General features: G+C 45.4%; 1 protein-coding gene across 5 annotated transcripts in view; it reads right to left on the bottom strand.

Moving 5' to 3' along the window:
* Nucleotides 1-21,973, bottom strand: part of LYN (LYN proto-oncogene, Src family tyrosine kinase) — a 194,180-nt gene that overhangs the window by 9,222 nt on the left and 162,985 nt on the right. For all 5 annotated transcript variants that reach the window (XM_030214577.1, XM_030214543.1, XM_030214552.1 and 2 more), the window contains 2 exons: nucleotides 14,369-14,522; nucleotides 7,312-7,443 (listed from right to left, as the gene is read on the bottom strand). In XM_030214577.1, the coding sequence (XP_030070437.1) occupies nucleotides 7,312-7,443; nucleotides 14,369-14,522 (286 nt within the window). The remainder of the gene's footprint in view (nucleotides 1-7,311; nucleotides 7,444-14,368; nucleotides 14,523-21,973) is intronic.

Below are 21,973 nucleotides of genomic sequence, written 5' to 3'. Positions count from 1 at the left end.
TCCCGCGGTTGCGGTTGCAGGATAAGCCAGATCCCCCCGCATCGGCGGGTGTGGTGTCCCTCCCCCGCTCCGCGGGGATGAGCTGGACGGATTCCCCTCCCCCACTTGTGTGGGGATGAGCTGGGTTAATTCCCCTCCCCCGTTTCGGCGGTGGTGAGCTGGGCAGAGTGTCCCTTCGTGGGTGTAATTCTCTAAGTGCTGAGTCCTGCGGATGGAGCTTTGATATCGACATACTGAGGAGTTTCCGGCAGCACATGACCACATATAGGGAGGCAAAAGTTTGCTCTCTATCTCCACCTGCTGGTAGATGGACACAACCCACCAGTCTATGGATTGATCAGCTATGATTAATGGAAAGAAAATTATCAGGTATGATTATACATAATTTTCCCTTTAATAGCCAACATCACCCTTCCCACCTGATGGAGTAGGTGAGACATTCCAGAGTGGTGCACCCTGTAAGGACATTGTCTGCTCTGGTACAGAATGAGAAGCCAAAGAGGCTACCTGCCCCACTGCCACCTGCTTCCACCATTACCTGCCACTGAATTAAAAAGAATTATTCTGTCTGATTTATATTGTATTTTCAATGAAGCATCATAATACAGAACTGTGAGTTCTGCACACATTCATCAAAGACTATATATTGTGATCCCTGGCAATTTTCCTGTTTCAAAATTTGTTACAAAATATAACAAAGAACTTTTCTCAGTTATAAAGGGAAGACATTCTTACTTTTCCTACTGTGACTAGCCACTGCAGTGGTTCTCAATCCAGTTCTTGGGACACAGCAACCTAGCCAGGTTTTCAGGACGCCTACAGTTTTGTTTTTTTTGTTACATTTGTACCCCGCGCTTTCCCACTCATAGCAGGCTCAATGCGGCTTACATGGGACAAGGTAAAATTATGTATAATCATACCTGATAATTTTCTTTCCATTAATCATAGCTGATCAATCCATAGACTGGTGGGTTGTGTCCATCTACCAGCAGGTGGAGATAGAGAGCAAACTTTTGCCTCCCTATATGTGGTCATGTGCTGCCGGAAACTCCTCAGTATGTCGATATCAAAGCTTCATCCGCAGGACTCAGCACTTAGAGAATTACACCCACGAAGGGACACTCTGCCCAGCTCACCACCGCCGAAACGGGGGAGGGGAATTAACCCAGCTCATCCCCACACAAGTGGGGGAGGGGAATCCGTCCAGCTCATCCCCGCGGAGCGGGGGAGGGACACCACACCCGCCGATGCGGGGGGATCTGGCTTATCCTGCAACCGCAACCGCGGGAGGAGCTGACTGACCCTAACACCGCCGAAGCGGGAGGGGTACAAAGCTGCCCTACAGCCGCACGAAGCGGGAGGGAGTGCCGGCAGAATTTAAATCTCAATCCAGCCCCGTAAAACGGAGGGGAGAGGAATGCAGCAGCTCACTGTAACACAAACTCGTCTCAACTCTTGAAGAATCCAAGTGAAGGAAGAACTTGAACACGAAGTCTTTCTGAAGTAACTGAAGACTAAACTTGAACCTGAAATGCAACCAGAATAAAAACAGTACAGATATCTGGGAGGGGCTATGGATTGATCAGCTATGATTAATGGAAAGAAAATTATCAGGTATGATTATACATAATTTTACCTTCCATATCATCAAGCTGATCAATCCATAGACTGGTGGGATGTACCGAAGCAGTACTCACCCAGGGCGGGACATAGAAATCCCTGACCTCAACACTGAAGCTCCAAACCGGGCCTCCGCCCGTGCAGCCACAGTCAACCGGTAATGCTTGGAGAATGTATGAGCCGAAGCCCAAGTTGCCGCCTTGCATATCTCTTCCAAGGAGACGGATCCGGCCTCTGCCATCGAGGCCGCCTGAGCTCTCGTGGAGTGAGCCTTCAGCTGGATAGGCGGCACCTTCCCCGCGGCCACATAAGCCGCTGCAATGGCTTCCTTGACCCATCTTGCCACTGTAGGCTTAGCAGCCTGCAGACCCTTACGAGGACCTGCAAACAGGACAAACAGATGATCCGATTTCCGGAAATCATTGGTCACTTCCAAGTATCTGATGATGACTCGTCTCACATCCAGATATTTAAGAGCAGAGTACTCCTCTGGGTATTCCTCCCTACGAAAGGAAGGGAGACAGAGCTGCTGATTCACATGGAAGCGAGAAACAATCTTGGGCAGAAAGGAAGGCACTGTGCGAATAGTCACTCCTGCCTCAGTGAACTGCAGAAAAGGCTCTCGACATGAGAGCGCCTGGAGCTCGGAAACTCTTCTGGCTGAAGTGATAGCCACCAAAAAGACTGCTTTCAACGTCAGGTCTTTCAGAGATGCCCTCGACAAGGGTTCAAAAGGCGGCTTCTGCAATGCTCTTAGCACCAGATTGAGATTCCACGCAGGCACCACTGAGTGCAGAGGAGGGCGCAGGTGATTAACTCCCTTGAGAAAGCGCACCACATCTGGCTGTGAAGCCAGGGAAGCACCCTTCAGGCGGCCCCTGAAGCAAGCCAGAGCCGCTACCTGGACTTTAAGGGAACTGAGCGACAGGCCTTTCTCCAGACCTTCTTGCAGGAACGCCAACACTGAAGAAATTGGAGCAGTGAAGGGAGAAAGAGAGCCTACTTCACACCACGCTGCAAAGATACGCCAAACCCTGGCGTAAGCAGTAGAAGTAGAGCGCTTCCTCGCTCTCAGCATAGTGGCGATGACCTTGTCTGAGAAGCCCTTCTTCCTCAGACGCTGCCGCTCAATAGCCAGGCCGTAAGACCAAAGGGGGAGGGATCCTCCATCACCACGGGACCCTGATGTAACAGGCCCTGTTCCACTGGCAGTCGCAGAGGATCGTCCACTGAGAGCCTGATCAAGTCCGCATACCAGGGACGCCTGGGCCAATCCGGACCCACCAGGATTACCCTGCCGGGATACATTGCCACCCGGTCTAGCACCCTGCCCAACATGGGCCAGGGCGGGAACACATAGAGGAGCTCTTGTGTCGGCCACTGTTGGAGAAGAGCATCTACTCCCAGGGATCGAGGGTCCCGTCCTCTGCTGAAGAAGCGCGGCACTTGGCAATTGGCCGATGACGCCATCAGATCTAGGCTCGGCTGGCCCCAGCGCTTCGTGATGTCCAAGAACGCCTGAGCAGATAGCTGCCACACTCCGGGATCCAAGGTATGGTGACTGAGAAAGTCCCCCTTGACATTCATGACTCCGGCAATGTGGGCCGCTGAAAGCTGCTCCAGGTTCGCTTCCGCCCACTGGCAAAGATACATAGCCTCCTTGGCTAGAGGGGCGCTCTTGGTACCTCCCTGGCGGTTGACATAGGCCACAGCCGTGGCATTGTCCGACAGGACCCGTACAGGCTTCCACACCAGTACCGGGATGAACTCCAAAAGCGCCAACCGAATGGCTCTGAGTTCCAGGAGGTTGATAGACCACTTTGCCTCTGCAGGAGACCAGAGCCCCTGCGCTGTCCTTCCCAAGCAGTGGGCTCCCCAGCCTGACAAAGAGGCGTCCGTCGTGACGACAATCCACTCTGGGGTCACCAGAGGCATTCCCGCAGACAATTTGTCTGTCTGCATCCACCAGCTCAGCGCCTTGCGCACTGCTGGGTCCAAGGGAAGTCGCACAGCATAATCCTCCGACATCGGAGTCCAGCGCTGCAGCAAGGAGTGTTGAAGTGGTCTCATATGAGCCCTGGCCCAGGGCACTACTTCCATCGTGGCCGTCATAGAGCCCAACAGCTGCACATAATCCCAAGCCCGAAGAGGAGAGGCTCCCAGGAACTGGTCCACCTGAGCCTGAAGTTTGACAATCCGATTGTCTGGCAGGAACACTCTGCCCACTTGGGTGTCGAATCGAACTCCCAGGTACTCCAGGGACTGAGTCGGGCGCAGCTGGCTCTTCTCCCAGTTGATGATCCATCCCAGGGAGCTCAAAAGAGCAACTACCCGGTCCACAGCTTTGCCGCACTCTGCATAAGAGGGGGCTCGGATCAACCAGTCGTCCAGATAAGGATGGACTTGTATCCCTTCCTTTCGTAGGAAGGCCGCGATGACCACCATTACTTTGGAAAAGGTCCGCGGAGCAGTAGCCAACCCGAATGGGAGGGCTCTGAACTGGAAGTGTCGTCCCAGGACTGCAAAACGCAGGAAGCGTTGATGAGGAGGCTAGATGGGAATATGCAGGTACGCTTCCTTGATGTCCAAGGAAGCCAAGAACTCTCCTGCCTTCACTGCCGCTATAACAGAGCGGAGAGTCTCCATGCGAAAGTGCCGCACTTTCAAGGCCCGATTGACCCCTTTGAGGTCGAGGATAGGCCGGACAGAACCTCCTTTCTTTGGTACCACAAAGTAAATGGAGTAACGTCCCTTGCCAAGCTGACTTTCTGGCACAGGAACGACCGCGCCCAGGCGGATCAGATTGTCCAAGGTCTGCTGCACTGCCACAGCTTTGACCGGAGACTTGCAGGGAGAGAGTACAAACCCGTCTTTTAAGGGTCGGCAGAACTCTAGCTTGTAGCCGTCTCTGATGACTTCCAGCACCCACGCGTCTGAAGTTATTGTGGTCCACTCGCCCAGAAACGAGGACAGCCGTCCTCCAATCTGCACTGGGGCGTGGACCAAGGCCCCGTCATTGGGTACGAGACCCTGGGGGAGGACCGGAGGAAGCACCTCCGGGACGGCGGTCTCTGCGAAAGGAATGCTGCTTGGGGGAGAAATTCCTCTTGAAGGAAGAGGGGGCAGAGGAACCCGACTTGCCCGGGCGGTACCGACGGGATTCCTGCAACCGTCCTCTGGAGGTACCGGGACGAGTACTAGCCCGAGCCCTGACCTCTGGTAATTTCTTGCCCTTAGACGTGCCGAGATCGGTCACGATTTTGTCCAGCTCGACCCCAAAGAGCAGCTTGCCTTTAAAAGGCAATCTAGCCAGGCGGGATTTAGAGGCGTGGTCAGCAGACCAATGTTTCAGCCAAAGCCACCGCCGCGCAGAGATTGTCTGAGCCATGCCTTTAGCTGAGGCCCTCAAGACATCATACAGCAAGTCTGCCAAATAGGCTAAGCCCGATTCCAGGGCCGTCCAATCAGCCCTCAAGGAATGATCCGAGGGGGAAGCCCGCTGCACCATAGGCAGGCACGCCCTGGCCACATAGGAGCCGCAAACTGAGGCCTGCAAACTTAAAGCAGCCGCCTCAAAGGACGACCTTAAGGCCGCCTCCAATCTTCTGTCTTGGGCGTCCTTTAGGGCCGTGCCACCTTCCACCGGCAACGCCGTTTTCTTAGTCACCGCAGTGATTAAAGAATCCACGGTAGGCCACAGATAGGCCTCACGATCACTCACAGCCAAAGGATAGAGGCGGGACATAGCCCTAGCCACTTTAAGGCTCGCTTCCGGGACATCCCATTGAGCCGAAATTAAGGTGTGCATGGCATCATGCACGTGGAAGGTTCTAGGCGGGCGCTTCGTCCCCAGCATAATGGCAGAGCCAACAGGGGCTGAGGGAGAGACGTCCTCCGGAGAGGAAATCTTCAAAGTGTCCATGGCCTGTAACAACAGGTTGGGCAAACCCTGTGGGCTAAAAAGCCGCGCTGCAGAGGGGTCATCCGCTCCATCCGAGCGGGGATCCGTCTCCTCCAAGGAATCCGCAAACGACCGTTGGGAGACCTCAGACACGCTGCCCTCATCTACATCGGAGGAGACAAAGTCCTCCAAGGCCTGGGAATCAACCCGAGGGCGTTTACCTCTGGGAACCTCAACCTCTTTACCAGACGAGGGAGCAGGGGCAGCATTTTGCATGAGGAAAGCCTGATGCAGCAGCAAAACAAACTCGGGGGAGAAACCCCCCAGACTGTGCACTTCCGCAGCCTGGGCAACAGCCCTAGACGCACCCTCAACCGGCGCTCGCAAGAGCGGGGGAGAGACATGCTGCGCATCCAAAATGGAGTCCGGCGCGACACTCCGCGAAGGAGCCGCGCGGGAAGAACGGCGCTTAACTTTAGCCGCTTTTGTGCCGTCGCCCAAATTAAGGGCGTTCATGGCATTAATGTCTCCAACCTCAAGGGCGGCCCACGAAGAAGCCGTCCGAGCCGCGTGGCCGGCCAAGATGGCGGAGGCGAGGAGCGGGGGATGGGCGTTTATGGCGGGAAAAACCGCCACGCCGGAGGAAGGACCGGGACATTCATCGGTCACGAAACTGTCACCCAACAAGGGCGAATCAGGCTGTAAGACCCCCGCATCCCCTCTAGAAGCGCTCAAGCGATCCGGGGAGCGACCCTTTGCGCCCTCGCCCTCCGACGCCATATGCCACGAGGAGAAGAATCGGGGAACCCCCTGCCCGCTATAAAAAGGTAAAAATTACCTGCTGTCCGCTCCGAGCTGTAACGAACTGGTGTCCCAGTGAGTAGCTGCAATGAACGTTTAAATAAACGTCGAAATAAACGCCTTTAAGGACGTTTAAAATTTTTTTTTTTTTTTTTTAACGGAGCCAGCGGGAGGGGGGAGAAAAGGAGGGACCTGGCACCACCAGGTTTGCACTTGCTCAAAAGAGCCCTCAACCCCAGGCACTCAACAAAACCTAAAAATTAGGCTTGGAGGCCTAGCCAGAGCTGCTGCTGTGTGTGACCACCACCTGCTGAGATAGAGAACATACTGAGGAGTTTCCGGCAGCACATGACCACATATAGGGAGGCAAAAGTTTGCTCTCTATCTCCACCTGCTGGTAGATGGACACAACCCACCAGTCTATGGATTGATCAGCTTGATGATATGGAATGGAGGGTTAAGTGACTTGCCCAGAGTCACAAGGAGCTGCCTGTGCCTGAAGTGGGAACTGAACTCAGTTCCTCAGTTCCCCAGGACCAAAGTCCACCACCCTAACCACTAGGCCACTCCTCTACTCAGTGAATATGCCATCTCTCTGACCTCACATGCAACTTTCTTTAAGTCAGTCACCTTACTTTCTAACTCTTCTTACTCTCTTACCTATCTATATGTTCCATCTTTGCTTTACCCTTCACTATCAATTATAATGTTCTGTTACATATTGTGTTGACATTATAAGTAGTATACTATGCCATACTTTGTATTGTTGTTTGAATATTTTTGCTTTACACCGCCTTGAGTGAATTCCTTCAAAAACGGCAGTAAATAAAACATAAATAAATAAATAGGCATACAATGGAGGCAGTGCATGCAAATTTATCTCATGCCTATTCATTGTGGAGAGCCAGAAAACCTGACTGACTAGGTTGAGAATGCTTGGAATAGTAATATACTCAAAAGAACTATTTTCTTCTGCTGTTTTACTCTACCTGGATAAGGGATTTTTCCCAAGGTGACAATTTCATACAGGAGGACTCCGAAGGACCACACGTCCGACTTAATTGTAAAGGAGCCATAGTTGATTGCTTCAGGGGCTGTCCATTTAATGGGAAATTTTGCACCTAAGACACAGAAAACATTTGCTCGTCAAAACGTGTTCTATTTACTTGGAAAGCACAAGGCATGGTAGCTATAAATTATAAAACAATTGTTAGTTCACCCCTACGTAACAGTTGCTTCTACAATTAAGACACATATGCAGCAGTGCAACCTAATTAATTAATAGTGACATGTTGATGTCCTTCTCTTGCATCTCACACACCACTCTGTACAGATTTTGATGACTTCATCTGATTGAATATTAACCCCGGACTCTATGTAAGGCTTGGCGAGTAGTGCGCGTTAAATTGGGTGTGTGGCCAATTTATATACACTACTTAATTAATATGCCAAGCAGTGATAATTGGCCAATAACAACCAATTATCATCACTAATTGGCAATAATTGGAATTTATGTGTGCTTCATTTTAGGTGTATTCTACAATGAGGGGTGCGTACATTCTAATACGTGTAGCTGAAAAGCGGGCACAGCCATGGGAGGAGTATGGTGTTTCGGTCGTGTCACTCAAATTTACATGCGTTGTTATAGAATTCAGGGGAACGCACCTACATTTAGACATGGGTATTTACACCAAGTTTTCAGTGGCAAAATTGGCCACTCCTAAATGTAATCTAATGTAATTCTTAGTATATTACAAAGCGTATGTCTTTATCAGTTTTTTTCACTTGGAGGAAAAGCCTCACGTGTCGTGATGTATCTCCGAAATTCGCAGTTATACTGTCTATTCGAATAGATGAGCAAGAGTAACAGCAGCAAACAGACTCATATCCACGAACCCTGAAGAAGGACCCAAAACTCTGGCCACAGTTGGCCGTGGACAGCATACAACTGCATGACTGCTCAGATAAGTCAAACTATTTAAACGATATACTTGACTCTGAATTAGAGCGGTTAAAATTGATGACAGAACTAATTAAAATAAACACACTGGAGGTTTTTATGCCAATGATGCGAGTGAGTACTCCGTGAACAATTGACAGTATAACTGCGAATTTCGGAGATACATCACGACACGTGAGGTTTTTCCTCCAAGTGAAAAAAAACTGATAAAGACATACGCTTTGTAATATACTAAGGATTACATTAGATTACAGTATAGAGTGTTAGTATCCTTTAGTTTGCTCATTTTAAGATTTAGAATAACACTCCTAAATGTAGGCAAGTTCCCTGGCCCTATGCTCTATTCTATACAAAGGGCCAGATTCTATATATGGCGCCTAGAAAATCCATGCGGAAAACATTTCCGCCTAAGCGTATTCTATAAGCGGCACCTAGATTTAGATGTGGTATATAGAATTTTCTGTTCATGCAAGAATTTTGATTTAAAACGTAGATACAACAGCACAATCTGAATGAATAAATGACTTTCCCTATGACTGCAAATGACTACAAGAATCCCCCGACTGATGATTTTTAAACAAAAAGTAAAACCCTCTTTTTGGTTTAGAATAAGCAAGACAAAATTGAATCAGGTTTCTGCTCTGAGTGCCTCACTTAGGCCCCGATGATCAAAGGTAAATGCGGGCACCAGAGGCCAATAGCAGCCGACTAGCATCTACATTTACCTTCGCACATATGAGTAGAGGAGTCTGCCATGGCAAACAGAGCCCATGCCAGGCAATAGCACAGAGCTCATTTAAATTAGATTTAGATGAGTTCTGCGGTATTCCAGTGCTCTGATCGTAGGGGCGGAATAGCGCCTTAACTCTACACCAGCTCAGAGCTGGCGTTAGGGTTAAGGCTCCCTCTGTTCCCACCCCCATCCCCCTCTCCAAAGTCTGTCAGCCCAGGCTGCCATTGTGTCCTGGGGGTCCACTGGACCTTCAGAATCCCCCATTTCTGAGGCCCTGGTGGTCTCGTGGCCCCTAAGCCCCCCCCCACATAGGTGCACGGGAGGATGGAGATCCAGTGCAAACACCCCCTCTCCATCCTGGTGGTTTAGTGGCCCCCTCTCCCCTTACCTCCATGTGATGGAGGAGGGAGTAGCACTCCCTCCTCTTCCAGTGCCACCTCCAAAATGGCATCACTGGGCAAGGAAGGGCGACACTGGAAGAGGAGGGAGTGCTACTCCCTCCTCCATCACATGGAGGTACAAGTGGGAGGGAGCCACTAGACCACCAGGACGGGGTGTATTTGTGTGTGTGTGTGTTTGCAGCCCATTGGGCCACCAGGGATGTTTGAGGGGGTTAGGGGGTTGGAAAGTCTCCCATACCCTTGTGCAGGGGGGTGGTGGGGCTCTAGGCCATCAGAGCCTTGGAAATGGGGAGGTCTGGGGGTTCCACAGACCTTCCATCTCCTGTGTTTGACAGGTCTGGGCTTTTGACAACCCAGACCTGTCAAATGAAAGTGCGGGAGTGCTCAGGCACAATCCTCCCGCACTTTTCCCGGATGATCAACGCTAATAAAGCGCATAAACTTGCATGTTATCATTGATCATTGGGGAGTTAATTCCCCATGCTGTTCCGGCACTATTTTTAGGGTGCTGTTTTGGGAACATTGTGGGGAATTGATCATCAGGACTTTAGTTGACAGATTTGGCCACCTAGATTCCAGAGCCTAAGTTTGGCTGCTTAAGTATCAGCTGTTTTCTTCTGCTCCTTTGCACTTTCAGCTCCATTGGAACCAGGGGTGAGAACCTGTATAATAGCACTCATTTGCAAATACAGAAAGAATCCCCCACCCCCCATTTTATATCCACTCCTTCCCAAAACAGCTAGTCTAGTCATTATAGTAACAGTCCTGAGTAAGGACATCAATTATTTGATCTGAATCTGGCCACTAGGTGTCAGTCTTGAGCAATAACATACCCATAACATACAAGCAGGCTGTAACAACAAATGAATCATAGACAGTAGATCCATTCCTTGTTTCATCCTGCTTGTTACTTATTTTTTATCTGGATTAGCCACTACTGGAAACAGCGTACTGGGCTTGATGGACCTTTGCTCTGAGTTGGTATGGCAGTTCCTATGTTGTTAAGCCCCGGTCTACATGACAGACCTCATAGACTTACCAACCAGAAACACAAAAAGATCAGCACGCACATTCCTGAATCTGCACTACCCTAGCTGCAAAGGACTAAAATATAAATCAACATATGCATCCAGCTTCTCCTACATAAGCAGGCAACTATGGAATACACTACCAAACGCCATAAAAACAATGCACGACCTAACAAACTTCCGAAAATCACTAAAAACCAACCTGTTCAAAAAGGCATACCACAATGATCCATCCTAAATACCAGAAAACGAAACTCATACCAGAACTGGACAAAACCGAACTCTCGATACTTCATTGCTTAATTTACTCTGTCACTAATGAATTTTAACGCAATACCACTTTATTTCTCATTCCGGAAATGAACTCTCTATACTTGACTGCTTAATTTACTTTCCAGCTCATTTTCGAAAAAGAAGGCTGGCCATCTTCCGACACAAATCGGGAGATGGCTGGCCATCTCCTGAAGCCGGCGAAATCGGTATAATCGAAAGCTGATTTTCGCCAGCTTCAACTGCTTTCCATCGCAGGGCCAGCCAAATTTCAAGGGGGAGTTTCCGCAGGGTATGGAAAGCAGGACGGGGGCGTGGTTACGAGATGGCCGGCTTCGGACGATAATGGAAAAAAGAAGGCCGGCTCTGAGGAGCATTTCGCCGGCTTCACTTGGTCCATTTATTTTTAGGACCAAGTCTCAAAAAAGTGCCCCAACTGAGCAGATGACCACCGAAGGGAATCGGGGATGACCTCCCCTTACTCCCCCCCAGTGGTCACCAACCCCCTCCCACCCTAAAAAAAAATTAATCACTTTTTTTGCCAGCCTCTATGTCAGCCTGAAATGTCATACCCAGCTCTATAACAGCAGTATGCAGGTCCCTGGAGCAGTTTTAGTGGGTGCACTTCAGGAAGGTGGACCCAGGCCCATCCTCCCACCCTACCTGTTACACTTGTGGTGGTAAGTGTTGAGCCCTCCACACGTCTGTTTCCCAGCCCCAAAAAAACCCTTTTTCCCAGACGCAGTGGAGAAATGGCCCAGCACGTGTCTAATACATGCACCCACACTACCACAGGCCACTTTTGGCGTGCCTTTGTAAAAGGGCCACTTACTAAAGTGCACTATGGCATCAACATGCAATTTGAGCAATTTGTTCCCAGCGAATAAAATAGGACATTTTTATTTTATTTTCATAGTTATAATAATCTGCACTATCTTTCTAATTCTAGGCAGAGCACAGGACAACATACTTAACTGTAATAAAAACATCAAACATAAAAATTAAAACAATAAAATGTCGTACATAAAACATAAATCAAAACATCAGCACATACCCTGCATTAAAATATTATAATAAAGCACACTTCATCCATCAGCAGAGCCATAATTTATCACATTAAACAAACAATAAAGTATATATACTAATCACTATTAAAGTTCCATCATATCAAGCATATCCTCACTAGACCATCATTAAGATACGGTCATTTCAAGCAAATAGTAACACGTCACCACTGGTTCATCATTACTAGCCTGCATCAAAATTATAATGAATTAATACTGTATGCTTCCTGAAATAACCAAGGCCCCTGTTTACAAAGCCGTGCTAGCTGACATAGCCCATTCACTTTGTGTCGGCAAAGTCACGCAGTTTTGTAAACGGGGGCAAGTTGTTAACATAGATTTAAGCTCCTTTAAATCTCGTAAAGATCAAATTTGATCACGAAGTGCACTCCACAATTTGTGGACCTTTAATATCGAAAATAAATTTCTATATTCATCCAAAAATACTGCGCAAAATGAAGGCACGTCTAAAACATTAGATGCTGATGATCATAAAAAATGCGGAGGTTGGTGAAGATGTAATGAAGAAGCAATAACTACTACTACTACTTATCATTTCTATAGCATTACTAGACATACGCAGCACTGTACACTTGAACATGAGACATTCCCTGCTCAACAGAGCTTACAATCTAATCAGGACAGACAAACAGGATAAATAAGGATTAAGGGAAATACTTAAGGTGGGAATGATAAAACAGACATGGGTACTGAACAAGTGAATAGGGGTTAGGAGTTAAATACTTTAAACACCAGCATTAATACTTTATATTGGATTTGATACTCTACTGGTAACCAATGAAGACCTATAAGTTAAGGAGTAACATGATCAAACTTAGAAAGCCCTTTAATGACTTGTATGGCAGCATTCTGTGCAGACTGAAAATATTTTAAAATCTTTTAGGAACCTCCCCATCAATAAACTATTACAGTAGTCAATATGTAGGATAATAATACTTTGAACCACCATTCGAAAATTTTGTGGTGTCAAGAATTCTTTTAAACATCTTATAATTTTAAGTTTAACATGGATGGTCCCAAAAAGCTTATATATCTTCATGCATAGAAAGAGCCTGGTCTAATATCACCCCCAGAGACTTAATTTTATGACCAAACTGTATCTCGACATCTCCAACCATGTAAGACTTTGGAAAAGATGGAATTGAGTGACTACATAAAAGCAAAACCTGAGTTTTGTTCATATTTAATTTTAACTGGTTACTTTGCAACCACTGCTTTACTGCATATAAAGTAAAAGCAAGAAAATCCATCATCTTTGAGTAAAGTTGAGCAACACTAAAAATTACTGAATTCATCAGCATAAATTCTATAGTCAACTCCCAAAGACTCTAACGGTACACATAAGGGTTTCAAAAAGATGTTAAAAAGAGTTAATAATAATAAATAATAGTAATAATAAACTTTATTTCTAACTCGCTATATCTGAAACAATCTAAGCAGGGAACAAAATTACATTCAAAATAAAATAAACTGATACAACAATAAATGAAAAATAAAATAATACAAAATCATACATTACTATAACTAATACAAACTTGCACATAACTATAATGATAATACAAAATCAAGCACTGCTATAAAAGTTGTAGAACGTGCCAAACCCTGTGGTACACCTGAAGAAATATCCATAAATATAGAACAATCATTACCACTAACAACTCTAAACTGTCCCATGGACAAAAAGATTTAAATCAATTGTACACAGTAACATCAATCCCTATTGCCCTTTAATCATTGTAATAAAATCTTATGGTTTATGTTATCAGAAGTGGCAGATATATCTAAAGACACAAGTATAAAACCGGTGCCTTTAACATATCCTGCATGTACAGTATCTAACAAAAAGATTAACTAAGTTTCTGTGTCATGCTTGCTTTGAGGACTACCGCATAATAACACCATGACACAGTTTTGTAAAATGAGGTCTTAAATCCATCACTACAAAAAAAAAAAAGGACAGACAATGCAAGAGTTTTGTACAAGAATACAGACATTTTAGGAGCCAACCGTAATAGGTTTCAGTTTTTTGAAGAGTGAAAATAAAATGTCAGACTTCAATTAGCTTATGAAGAAGGAGCCTATGAAGTCTCAGATGTTTTGATAATTCTTATGGTCACTCAACAGAAGCCCTCAAAACCTAAAAAGAATCAATTAGCTGTTGTTTTATTTGTTCACTTAATTTAATTGTACATTCAGTAATGCTAGCTTCCGGATAACGCTGATGACACATGCTTTGATCACTGGGGGGGGGGGGGGGGGGGGGGGGGGGGGGGGGGGGGGGGGGGGGGGGGGGGGCACTTCTATTCCCTCTCTCTCTCTCTCTGTTGTTGTTGCTATTAGCCTTGAAATGTGATTAACATACAATTTTCCTGTCCATCAGTTTTGCTGGTTATTCAAATGCTTGATTAGAAAAGTGAATCCAACAAATTATTCTGAGAAGTGTTTATTAAAGCTAAATTATCATCACATCTTGCACATTCATTAGTCTATCTAGACCAAGGCTTTATTTATTCACTGTTGGCAGAGCTCCAGTGTGAAGCCTAAAACTATAAATGTATATTATACATACCTTCTCTAGCAGTGTATTCATTATCTTCAATTACTCTGGCCAAGCCAAAATCAGCAATTTTGCACATCAGTGCTTCAGAAACCAGCACATTAGCTGCTCTAAGATCTCGATGAATATAGTTTTTCCGTTCAATGTATGCCATTCCCTCTGCAATCTGCAACACAATGACATTGTCTTATAGATATTTATGTCATCCTGTTCACAACCCATAAACACACCATCAGCACACGGACTAAAAGGGCAATTCTATAGTACAGCAAGTGGTAGAAGAATATTCTATAAAGGAAAGTAGGGTCTCCTTTATAAAATGCTAGCATAACCGGGTATATACCCATTGAGGTGGTGGTAAGGGCTCCCGATGACCGCCCAGTAACCCCCTGCAGAAATATCTAGCACTGGAAATGGCGAGCGCCAGGTTTGGAACTACCGCTGGCATCCATGTTGGGCCGGCGGTAGTTTCGGATTGCCACACAGCAACCCTTTTGCTTATACCCTGCGCTGTCTATTAAAATGTTTTATTGTGTATTGTGTTGACATTGTAATGTAGTATACTATGCCATACTTATACTGTTATTTGAATATTTTTACTGCTGTTTGTTGCTTATGTTTGACTTATTCTTGCTGTTCATCGCCTAGAGTAAATTCCTGCAAAAAGGCAGTAAATAAATACTAATACATAAATACTAATAAATAAATATAAGTGTGCACACTCTTAGATGCAAGAACTTATAGCAGCCAGAGAGAAGCAGTAAGTTTTACAGCCTAAGAATTGCTAACTCAGGGTATTCGGTATTCTCTAAGGGCCTCTTTTACAAAGTCGTGCTACCGATTCTCTGTGTTGCAAACGAGAGGAAGCCCATTCAGTTCTTATGGGCTTCCTCTCATTTGCAGCATGGGAATTGCTAGCACGACTTTGTAAAAGAAACCTTAAGTTATACTACTACTACTCATCATTTCTATAGCGCTGCTAGATGTACGCAGCGCTGTACACTTGAACATGAAGAGACATTCCCTGCTTGACAAAGCTTACAATCTAATTAGGACAGACTAACAGGACAAACAAGAGATAAGGGAATATTACAGTGAGGATGATGAAATAAGGGTTCTGAGCAAGTGAATAAGGGTTAGGAGTTAAAAGCAGCATCAAAAAGGTGGGCTTTTAGCTTAGATTTGAAGACGACCAGAGATGGAGCTTGACGTACCAGCTCAGGAAGTCTAAGATAAAAGGAACAGAGTCTGGAGTTAGCGGTGCAGGAGAATGGTGCAGATAAGAGAGATTTACCCAGTGAACGGAGTTCCCAGACAGGAATGTAGGGAGAGATGAGAGTGGAAAGGTACTGAGGAGCTGCAGAGTGAATGCACTTATAAGTCAATAAGAGGAGTTTGAACTGTATGCGAAAACGGATAGGAAGCCAGTGAAGTGACTTGAGGAGAGGGCTAATATGAGTATAATGACACCGGCGGAATATTAGTCGTGCAGCAGAATTTTGAACAGATTGAAGAGGGAAGAGATGGCTAAGTGGGAGACCTGTGAGAAGCAAGTTGCAATAGTCTAAGCGAGAGGTGATAAGAGTGTGAATGAGGGTTCTGGTAGTGTGCTCAGAAAAGAAAGGGCGAATTTTGGTGATATTATAGAGAAAGAAACGACAGGTTTTAGCAGTCTGCTGAATATGTGCAGAGAAGGAGAGGGAGGAGTCAAAGATGACCCCAAGGTTACGAGCTGATGAGACAGGAAGGATGAGAGTGTTATCCACAGAAATAGAGAATGGGGGAGGAGGAGAGGTTGGTTTAGGGGGAAAGATAAGAAGCTCAGTCTTGGTCATGTTTAGTTTCAGATGGCGCTGAGACATCCAAGCAGCAATGTCAGACAGGCAGGCTGATACTTTGGCCTGGATTTCGGCTGAGATTTCTGGTGTGGAGAGGTAGATCTGGGAGTCATCAGTGTAAAGATGATACTGAAACCATGGGATGAGATTAGAATACCATGGAGAAAATAAGTTATGTGCATAAGTTGAAGGCCCACCCATGCTCCACCCCTATGTACACCCCCACGCAAATACACGCTATGTAAGTTAAGTGGGTATTTGAAGAATAGCACTTAGGCGGAATTTTGGTAGTTGAAAAGAAAGAAAAAATGAGGGACGACCAATCAAATTCCAACTCAAGGGCAACTAATTTATTTAAAAAGACAGAGTAATAAAAACTCAAAAGTGTAACAAAGCTGAAATTGTCATTGATAGCTAACTTGTTAGATACAATAGACTCTTCTTGAATTCATTAGACATTGCTGTGTGTGGATAGCTTGAACGTCAGATGCCTGTCTACATCTGTTTTGTATAGTGAGCCTTACCAGGATTTCCCTGCACAGATTATTTTGCAAACAGACGTCTTTCTCTATTGCTATTTCACAGATATTTTCTGTGCACCGATGGTCCTACAATCGTTCATCTTTTCGTTGTGGATTTGTCAGTCCTTGTATAGACTGACATCCTTGTATTATCAACCAGACTGAATTACTCGTGACTCCTGAGGCAGGTGCCTTCTGCACCAAAACGCAGGAATGCATCGAGTCTAATGAATTCAAGAAGAGTCTATTGTGTTTAACAAGTTAGCTATCAGTTTAGCTTTGTTGCACATTTGTGTTTTTTTATTAATTTGATTTTTTAAATAAATTAGTTACCCTTGAGTTGGAATTTGATATGGTTGTCCCTCATTTTGTTTTCTCTTTTCCTTTGTTGGTTTACTTGAGGGTTTCTTCTTTTTGTATGGAATTTTGGCAGTAACACACAAATACGCTCACATACACTTATTCTAAATTTTTACGCATGTAATTGACTTGTAAATGTCAGCACCTTGTTACAGAATTGCCCCCATATGCCCAGCTCTCTCCGACCTTTGCTAGAGGAAAGCATTATGAACATTTTTTCTTGAAATTCCAGGACTGCAAGTCTAGACCACACTGGTTAATAGGTGATCACATGGCTGTTCACGGCTTTTTACTATTGTCCTAAAAATATCACTAAAATACAGACGTTTATCCATTTATATAAGGAGAACTAATTATGGTTAAAAAAATATCAAATACAACTGCAACCTGTGGGTGGTAATTTATAACAGGGTGCCATGAGTTGGCCTATTTGTCTTTATAAAATACTAGCCTATATGGCAGAGAATGCAATCGCTGGTGTAAATGTGTACTTTATGCACATATATGCATAGGTTAGTGAAGAGTTGGACAACCAGTCCTCGAAGGCCACAAACTAGTTGGGTTTTCAAGATTTCTGCAATAAATATGCATGAAATTGATTTGCATGTATACAAATAAATCTCATACATATTCATTGCAGAAATCTTGAAAATTCAACTGGGTTGTGGGCCTCGAGGACTGTGGTTGCCCACCCCTGGGTTAAGGTATTTCATAATCTACAAGCATATATGCCAACACCACCTGTGTTCTGCTCAAACTTTGCTCCTATGAATGTCCATTGGCAAAGTACATGCCATGATGTCATGACACGTACTTTTATGCCTACTTAAATCACAACCACCGATATTCAGTGGCACTTAACTAGGCAGTGCTGCTGAATATTAGCATAAAGCAGCCATTTCTGTGCCAAGCCACACAAGGGTGTTACAGGGGCATGGTCAAGGAGGAGTCTGCCATTATGCGGGTGCCCACAATAACTTTCAGGTCCAAGTCTAAGTGTGCTGATCCACCTTCTGACTCTTCCTCCCTCCTTCTCACCCCCTGAAGCACATCTTTCCCATTCCCCCCAGAAGCACATGGAGACCCCTTCTTCCTCCTTCTCATACCCCCTGACATGGAAAGAGACCCTCTCCCAGCTCACCCAGTCCCATACCCCCTTCCAACCCCCTGCCACTCAGGATAGGCCCCTGAGTGGCAGGTGGTCCAGTGGGGGCGACGGGGGCAGGAGCGAACCCCACTTGCTCTTGCCCCTTGCAGCTGCCTCTAGAAATGGTCAATATTGCCCATCTTCCAGAGAACAGATCCTTCAGACATCAGTGACTCTGAAGTTGTGCACCCCTTAGGTCATGTGCCTATGCCCATGTTCTGCAGCCAACTGAGATCTTATTGATTGCCAGCTGCTACTGCAAATGATGTTAGCTGTAAGGTGATGAACCCATACTGAACTTCATCAGGAGACAACACTGCCCCTCCAGTTATCTGGGTATTACAGGGTAGGAAGCTGGTCTCTTCAGAGCACACAAATTAGTAGCTGCTCATCACAATTCTGATATTAACAAAGTGTGGTGGTATTATTATTATTTGTTACATTTATACCCCACATTTTCCCACCTATTTGTAGGCTCAATGTGGCTTACATAGTACCTTAAGGCGTTTGCCAAGACCGGTAGAGAAAAGTACAAGGTGATATTGTGGTCGACTAAAAGTACATTTGATTTAGTCACAATGGGGGTTGAAGAGAGGGAAGATTATATAATGTCTGGTACGATCGTTGGGTATGCTGTGTTGCAGAATGTAGACATCTATGTAGGGTCTGTAGGATAGGTCTTTTTGAACAAGTAAGTTTTTAATGATTTCCTGAAGTTTAGGTGGTTGTAGATTGTTTTCACTGCTTTTGGCAGTGCATTCCATAGTTGTGTGCTCATATAGGAGAAGCTTGATGCATAGGTTGCTTTGTATTTGAGTCCTTTGCAGTTTGGGTAATGGAGGTTTAGGTATGTTTGAGATGATCCACTTTAGCACAATTGTTTTCATTTCCTGCTTAGGGCTAAAGCATTATCTTCTAATTCACTTCAATGTGAAGTGAACTGGGAGCTGAAAAATCAGCCACAAAGACCTGAGATCCTCAAGCTGGAATTCCTGGAGAAAGGATTCTTAGTCTGGGGACCCACAGACCAAAGATCCTCTGATCTAAGGATGCCAGGTCCAAGAGTCCTGATTAGATCTTTGAACCCAGGTGGTCTGAGTTCAGGCACCCCATACAGCTCATCTCTCATCCAAGCAACCCCATCCACCCACCTCCCGCGGGAGATGGTGGAAATGAAAACGGGAATAGAATTCAAGCACGCGTGGGATAAACATAAAGGAATCCTGTTCAGAAGGAATAGATCCTAAGGAGCTTAGCCGAGACTGGGTGGCACAGCCGGTGGCGGGAGGCGGGGACAGTGCTGGGCAGACTTATACTGTCAGTGCCAGAGCCGGTGGTGGGAGGCGGGGCTGGTGGTTGGGAGGCGGGGATAGTGCTGGACAGACTTACACGGTCTGTGCCCTGAAAAGGACAGGTACAAATCAAGGTAAGGTATACACAAAAAGTAGCACATATGAGTTTATCTTGTTGGGCAGACTGGATGGACCATGCAGGTCTTTTTCTGCCGTCATCTACTATGTTACAATGTTACTAACCTTCAACACCTACCTCACCAACCAACCCAGTCCACTATACAATATATATCCCCAACCTATTAACTCACTTTCACACTCACCTATCTCAGAGGTGTTGGTAAATGAGTAGAGGGTAGGATGGGTAAGAGGTAGGTTAGGTTAGTGGGGAGTATTTTGGAATGGGATGGGGGCTTAGTTTGGTGCTAGGATTGTCAGCAATTGTGTGTGGAGTGTAGAAGTAGCCTAATAGTTAGTGCAGTGGGCTGAGAACCTAGGGAACTGGGTTTGATTCCCTCTATGCCCCAGGTACAAAAAAAACCTTAAGACTGTGAGCCCACTAGGAACAGAGAAAGTACCTGTATACAATATGTAAACTGCTTTGGTTGTACCACAGAAAGGCCGTATATCAAATCAAATCCATGACCTTAAGGTCAATGGTGTGTGGTGTGTCAATGGCCTTGGGGGCCTAGGTCATTTGGACTAAACCAGAAATGCATCAAATTCAATGGTTAGAGGTGATAGTAAAGCTAAATTTACATCTCTAACCATTGAAATTTACTTCAAGGTTAACTTTACTTTGGACTTAGTGGACAGTTATGTTCTAGGCTTCTCAAAACCTTATTACATTGAAGCAAAGCAGAAAATTTAAATGAAGTAAAAATATCTGTGTTTCCCCCCCCCCCCCCCCCCCCCCCCCACCGATATTCAGCGCTATTTAACTGGCCAGAATGGCTGCTGACCGGTTAAATAGTGCTTAACCAGCTATCCACCAATATTCATTGGGTGATAACCGGCTATTTCCTGCTGAATATCCCCAGTTAGTGGCAACCAGATAGCTGGTTTAATCAGCCGATATAACCGGCTATCCACTGATTTTTAAAGCCGGTTTAGTGACCATATTTGGCCATGTGAAAACATGGGATATCTTTGTCCGGTTTAAAGATAACTGACTAAGTCTGACTTAGCCAATTATCTTTAACCTGGCCGAAAACAAACCAGATATTCAATGCTGGTCACCAGAAACGGCCTGGAATTGAATATTCAGGCTCAGCGTTGACCTCAGGAGTTAGTCTGTCTAACTCCCGCAGTCTGAATATCGGCCACTAAATGTTTATAAATAAAATTTATTACATCAGCCCCACAGTTTATAAGGGCCTAGACAATGGGATCCACAAATTATTAATTAGTAGCTTAGGGCACACAGACATCCAACTGCGAATTCACACAGGACACCTCACAAAAACTAGCATTCTTGGTTCTATTGTATAGATGCTACATAACTATTACAAGTAGAAAACAGAACACTGGGTTAACAAATACTTTGCATATTTCTGCATGAAAGCTATCTGTTATTAGCACTTAGACGTACAATACAGAGTGCAGGAACCTTATCAGAGACCTAGACAGAGCTGCTACTTTGTTCCAATACTTTCAATAAAGGCACTTTTTCATCTATTTGGGGAAATTGGAGAGGGATGCAAGTGAGTCTTTGCATATGAGAAACTGCTCAACTGTATCGTTTTTTTGGTGTGGCCAAAGCTCCTTCCCAGAACACTTACTTTGCTCTGGTACTGGCTTAAGTCCACTTGATTGAGAATGGTTTTGGATCTCTCTTTGGTCAAAAATATTTAGATATGTCTTTTCTTCAGATTTAATGAGAGCGCAACTTTGGATCCTTCTGTGGGATTATGTAACACCACAGTTTTCTTTATGGGACTCAGGGAGCTCTGGATTACTTGGCCTCAATGTATCAGATTGGAACCTTTTTCCCTATGAGGTAGGCCAGGCCTTTCATACAACCTTTTTGGAATCAAATGAAAAGTGTCCTTTCCCAGGTCATGAGATTCAATGTGCCTTTATCAGCCACAGGGTACTTACTGGAAGAAGATCCTGATTGGTACATACTTCCTGAATTCTTTAAAATGGCAACTTGCTCATTATTTGCTGCAAATGATGCACATTGGGAAAAATAATCCGAATCATAGTAACCTGATGCTAGGGTCCACCTTAGGAGTCAACACTCAAGAAAAAGATCTAGGTGACATTATATACAATACGCTGAAATCTTCTGCCCAGTGTGCGGCAGCAGCCAAAAAAGCAAACAGGATGCTAGGAATTATTAAGACCAGGAAAATTATAATGTCTCTGTATCGCTCCACGGTGTGATCCCACCTTGAGTATTGCATTCAATTCTGATTGCTGTATCTCAAAAAAGATATAGCAGAATTAGAAAAGGT

Source organism: Microcaecilia unicolor, chromosome 1 (assembly GCF_901765095.1).
Source record: "Microcaecilia unicolor chromosome 1, aMicUni1.1, whole genome shotgun sequence".
Taxonomy (NCBI): Eukaryota; Metazoa; Chordata; class Amphibia; order Gymnophiona; family Siphonopidae; genus Microcaecilia; species Microcaecilia unicolor.
The sequence above is the reverse complement of the archived record's forward strand: the minus strand, read 5'-3'. Positions and strand labels throughout refer to the sequence as shown.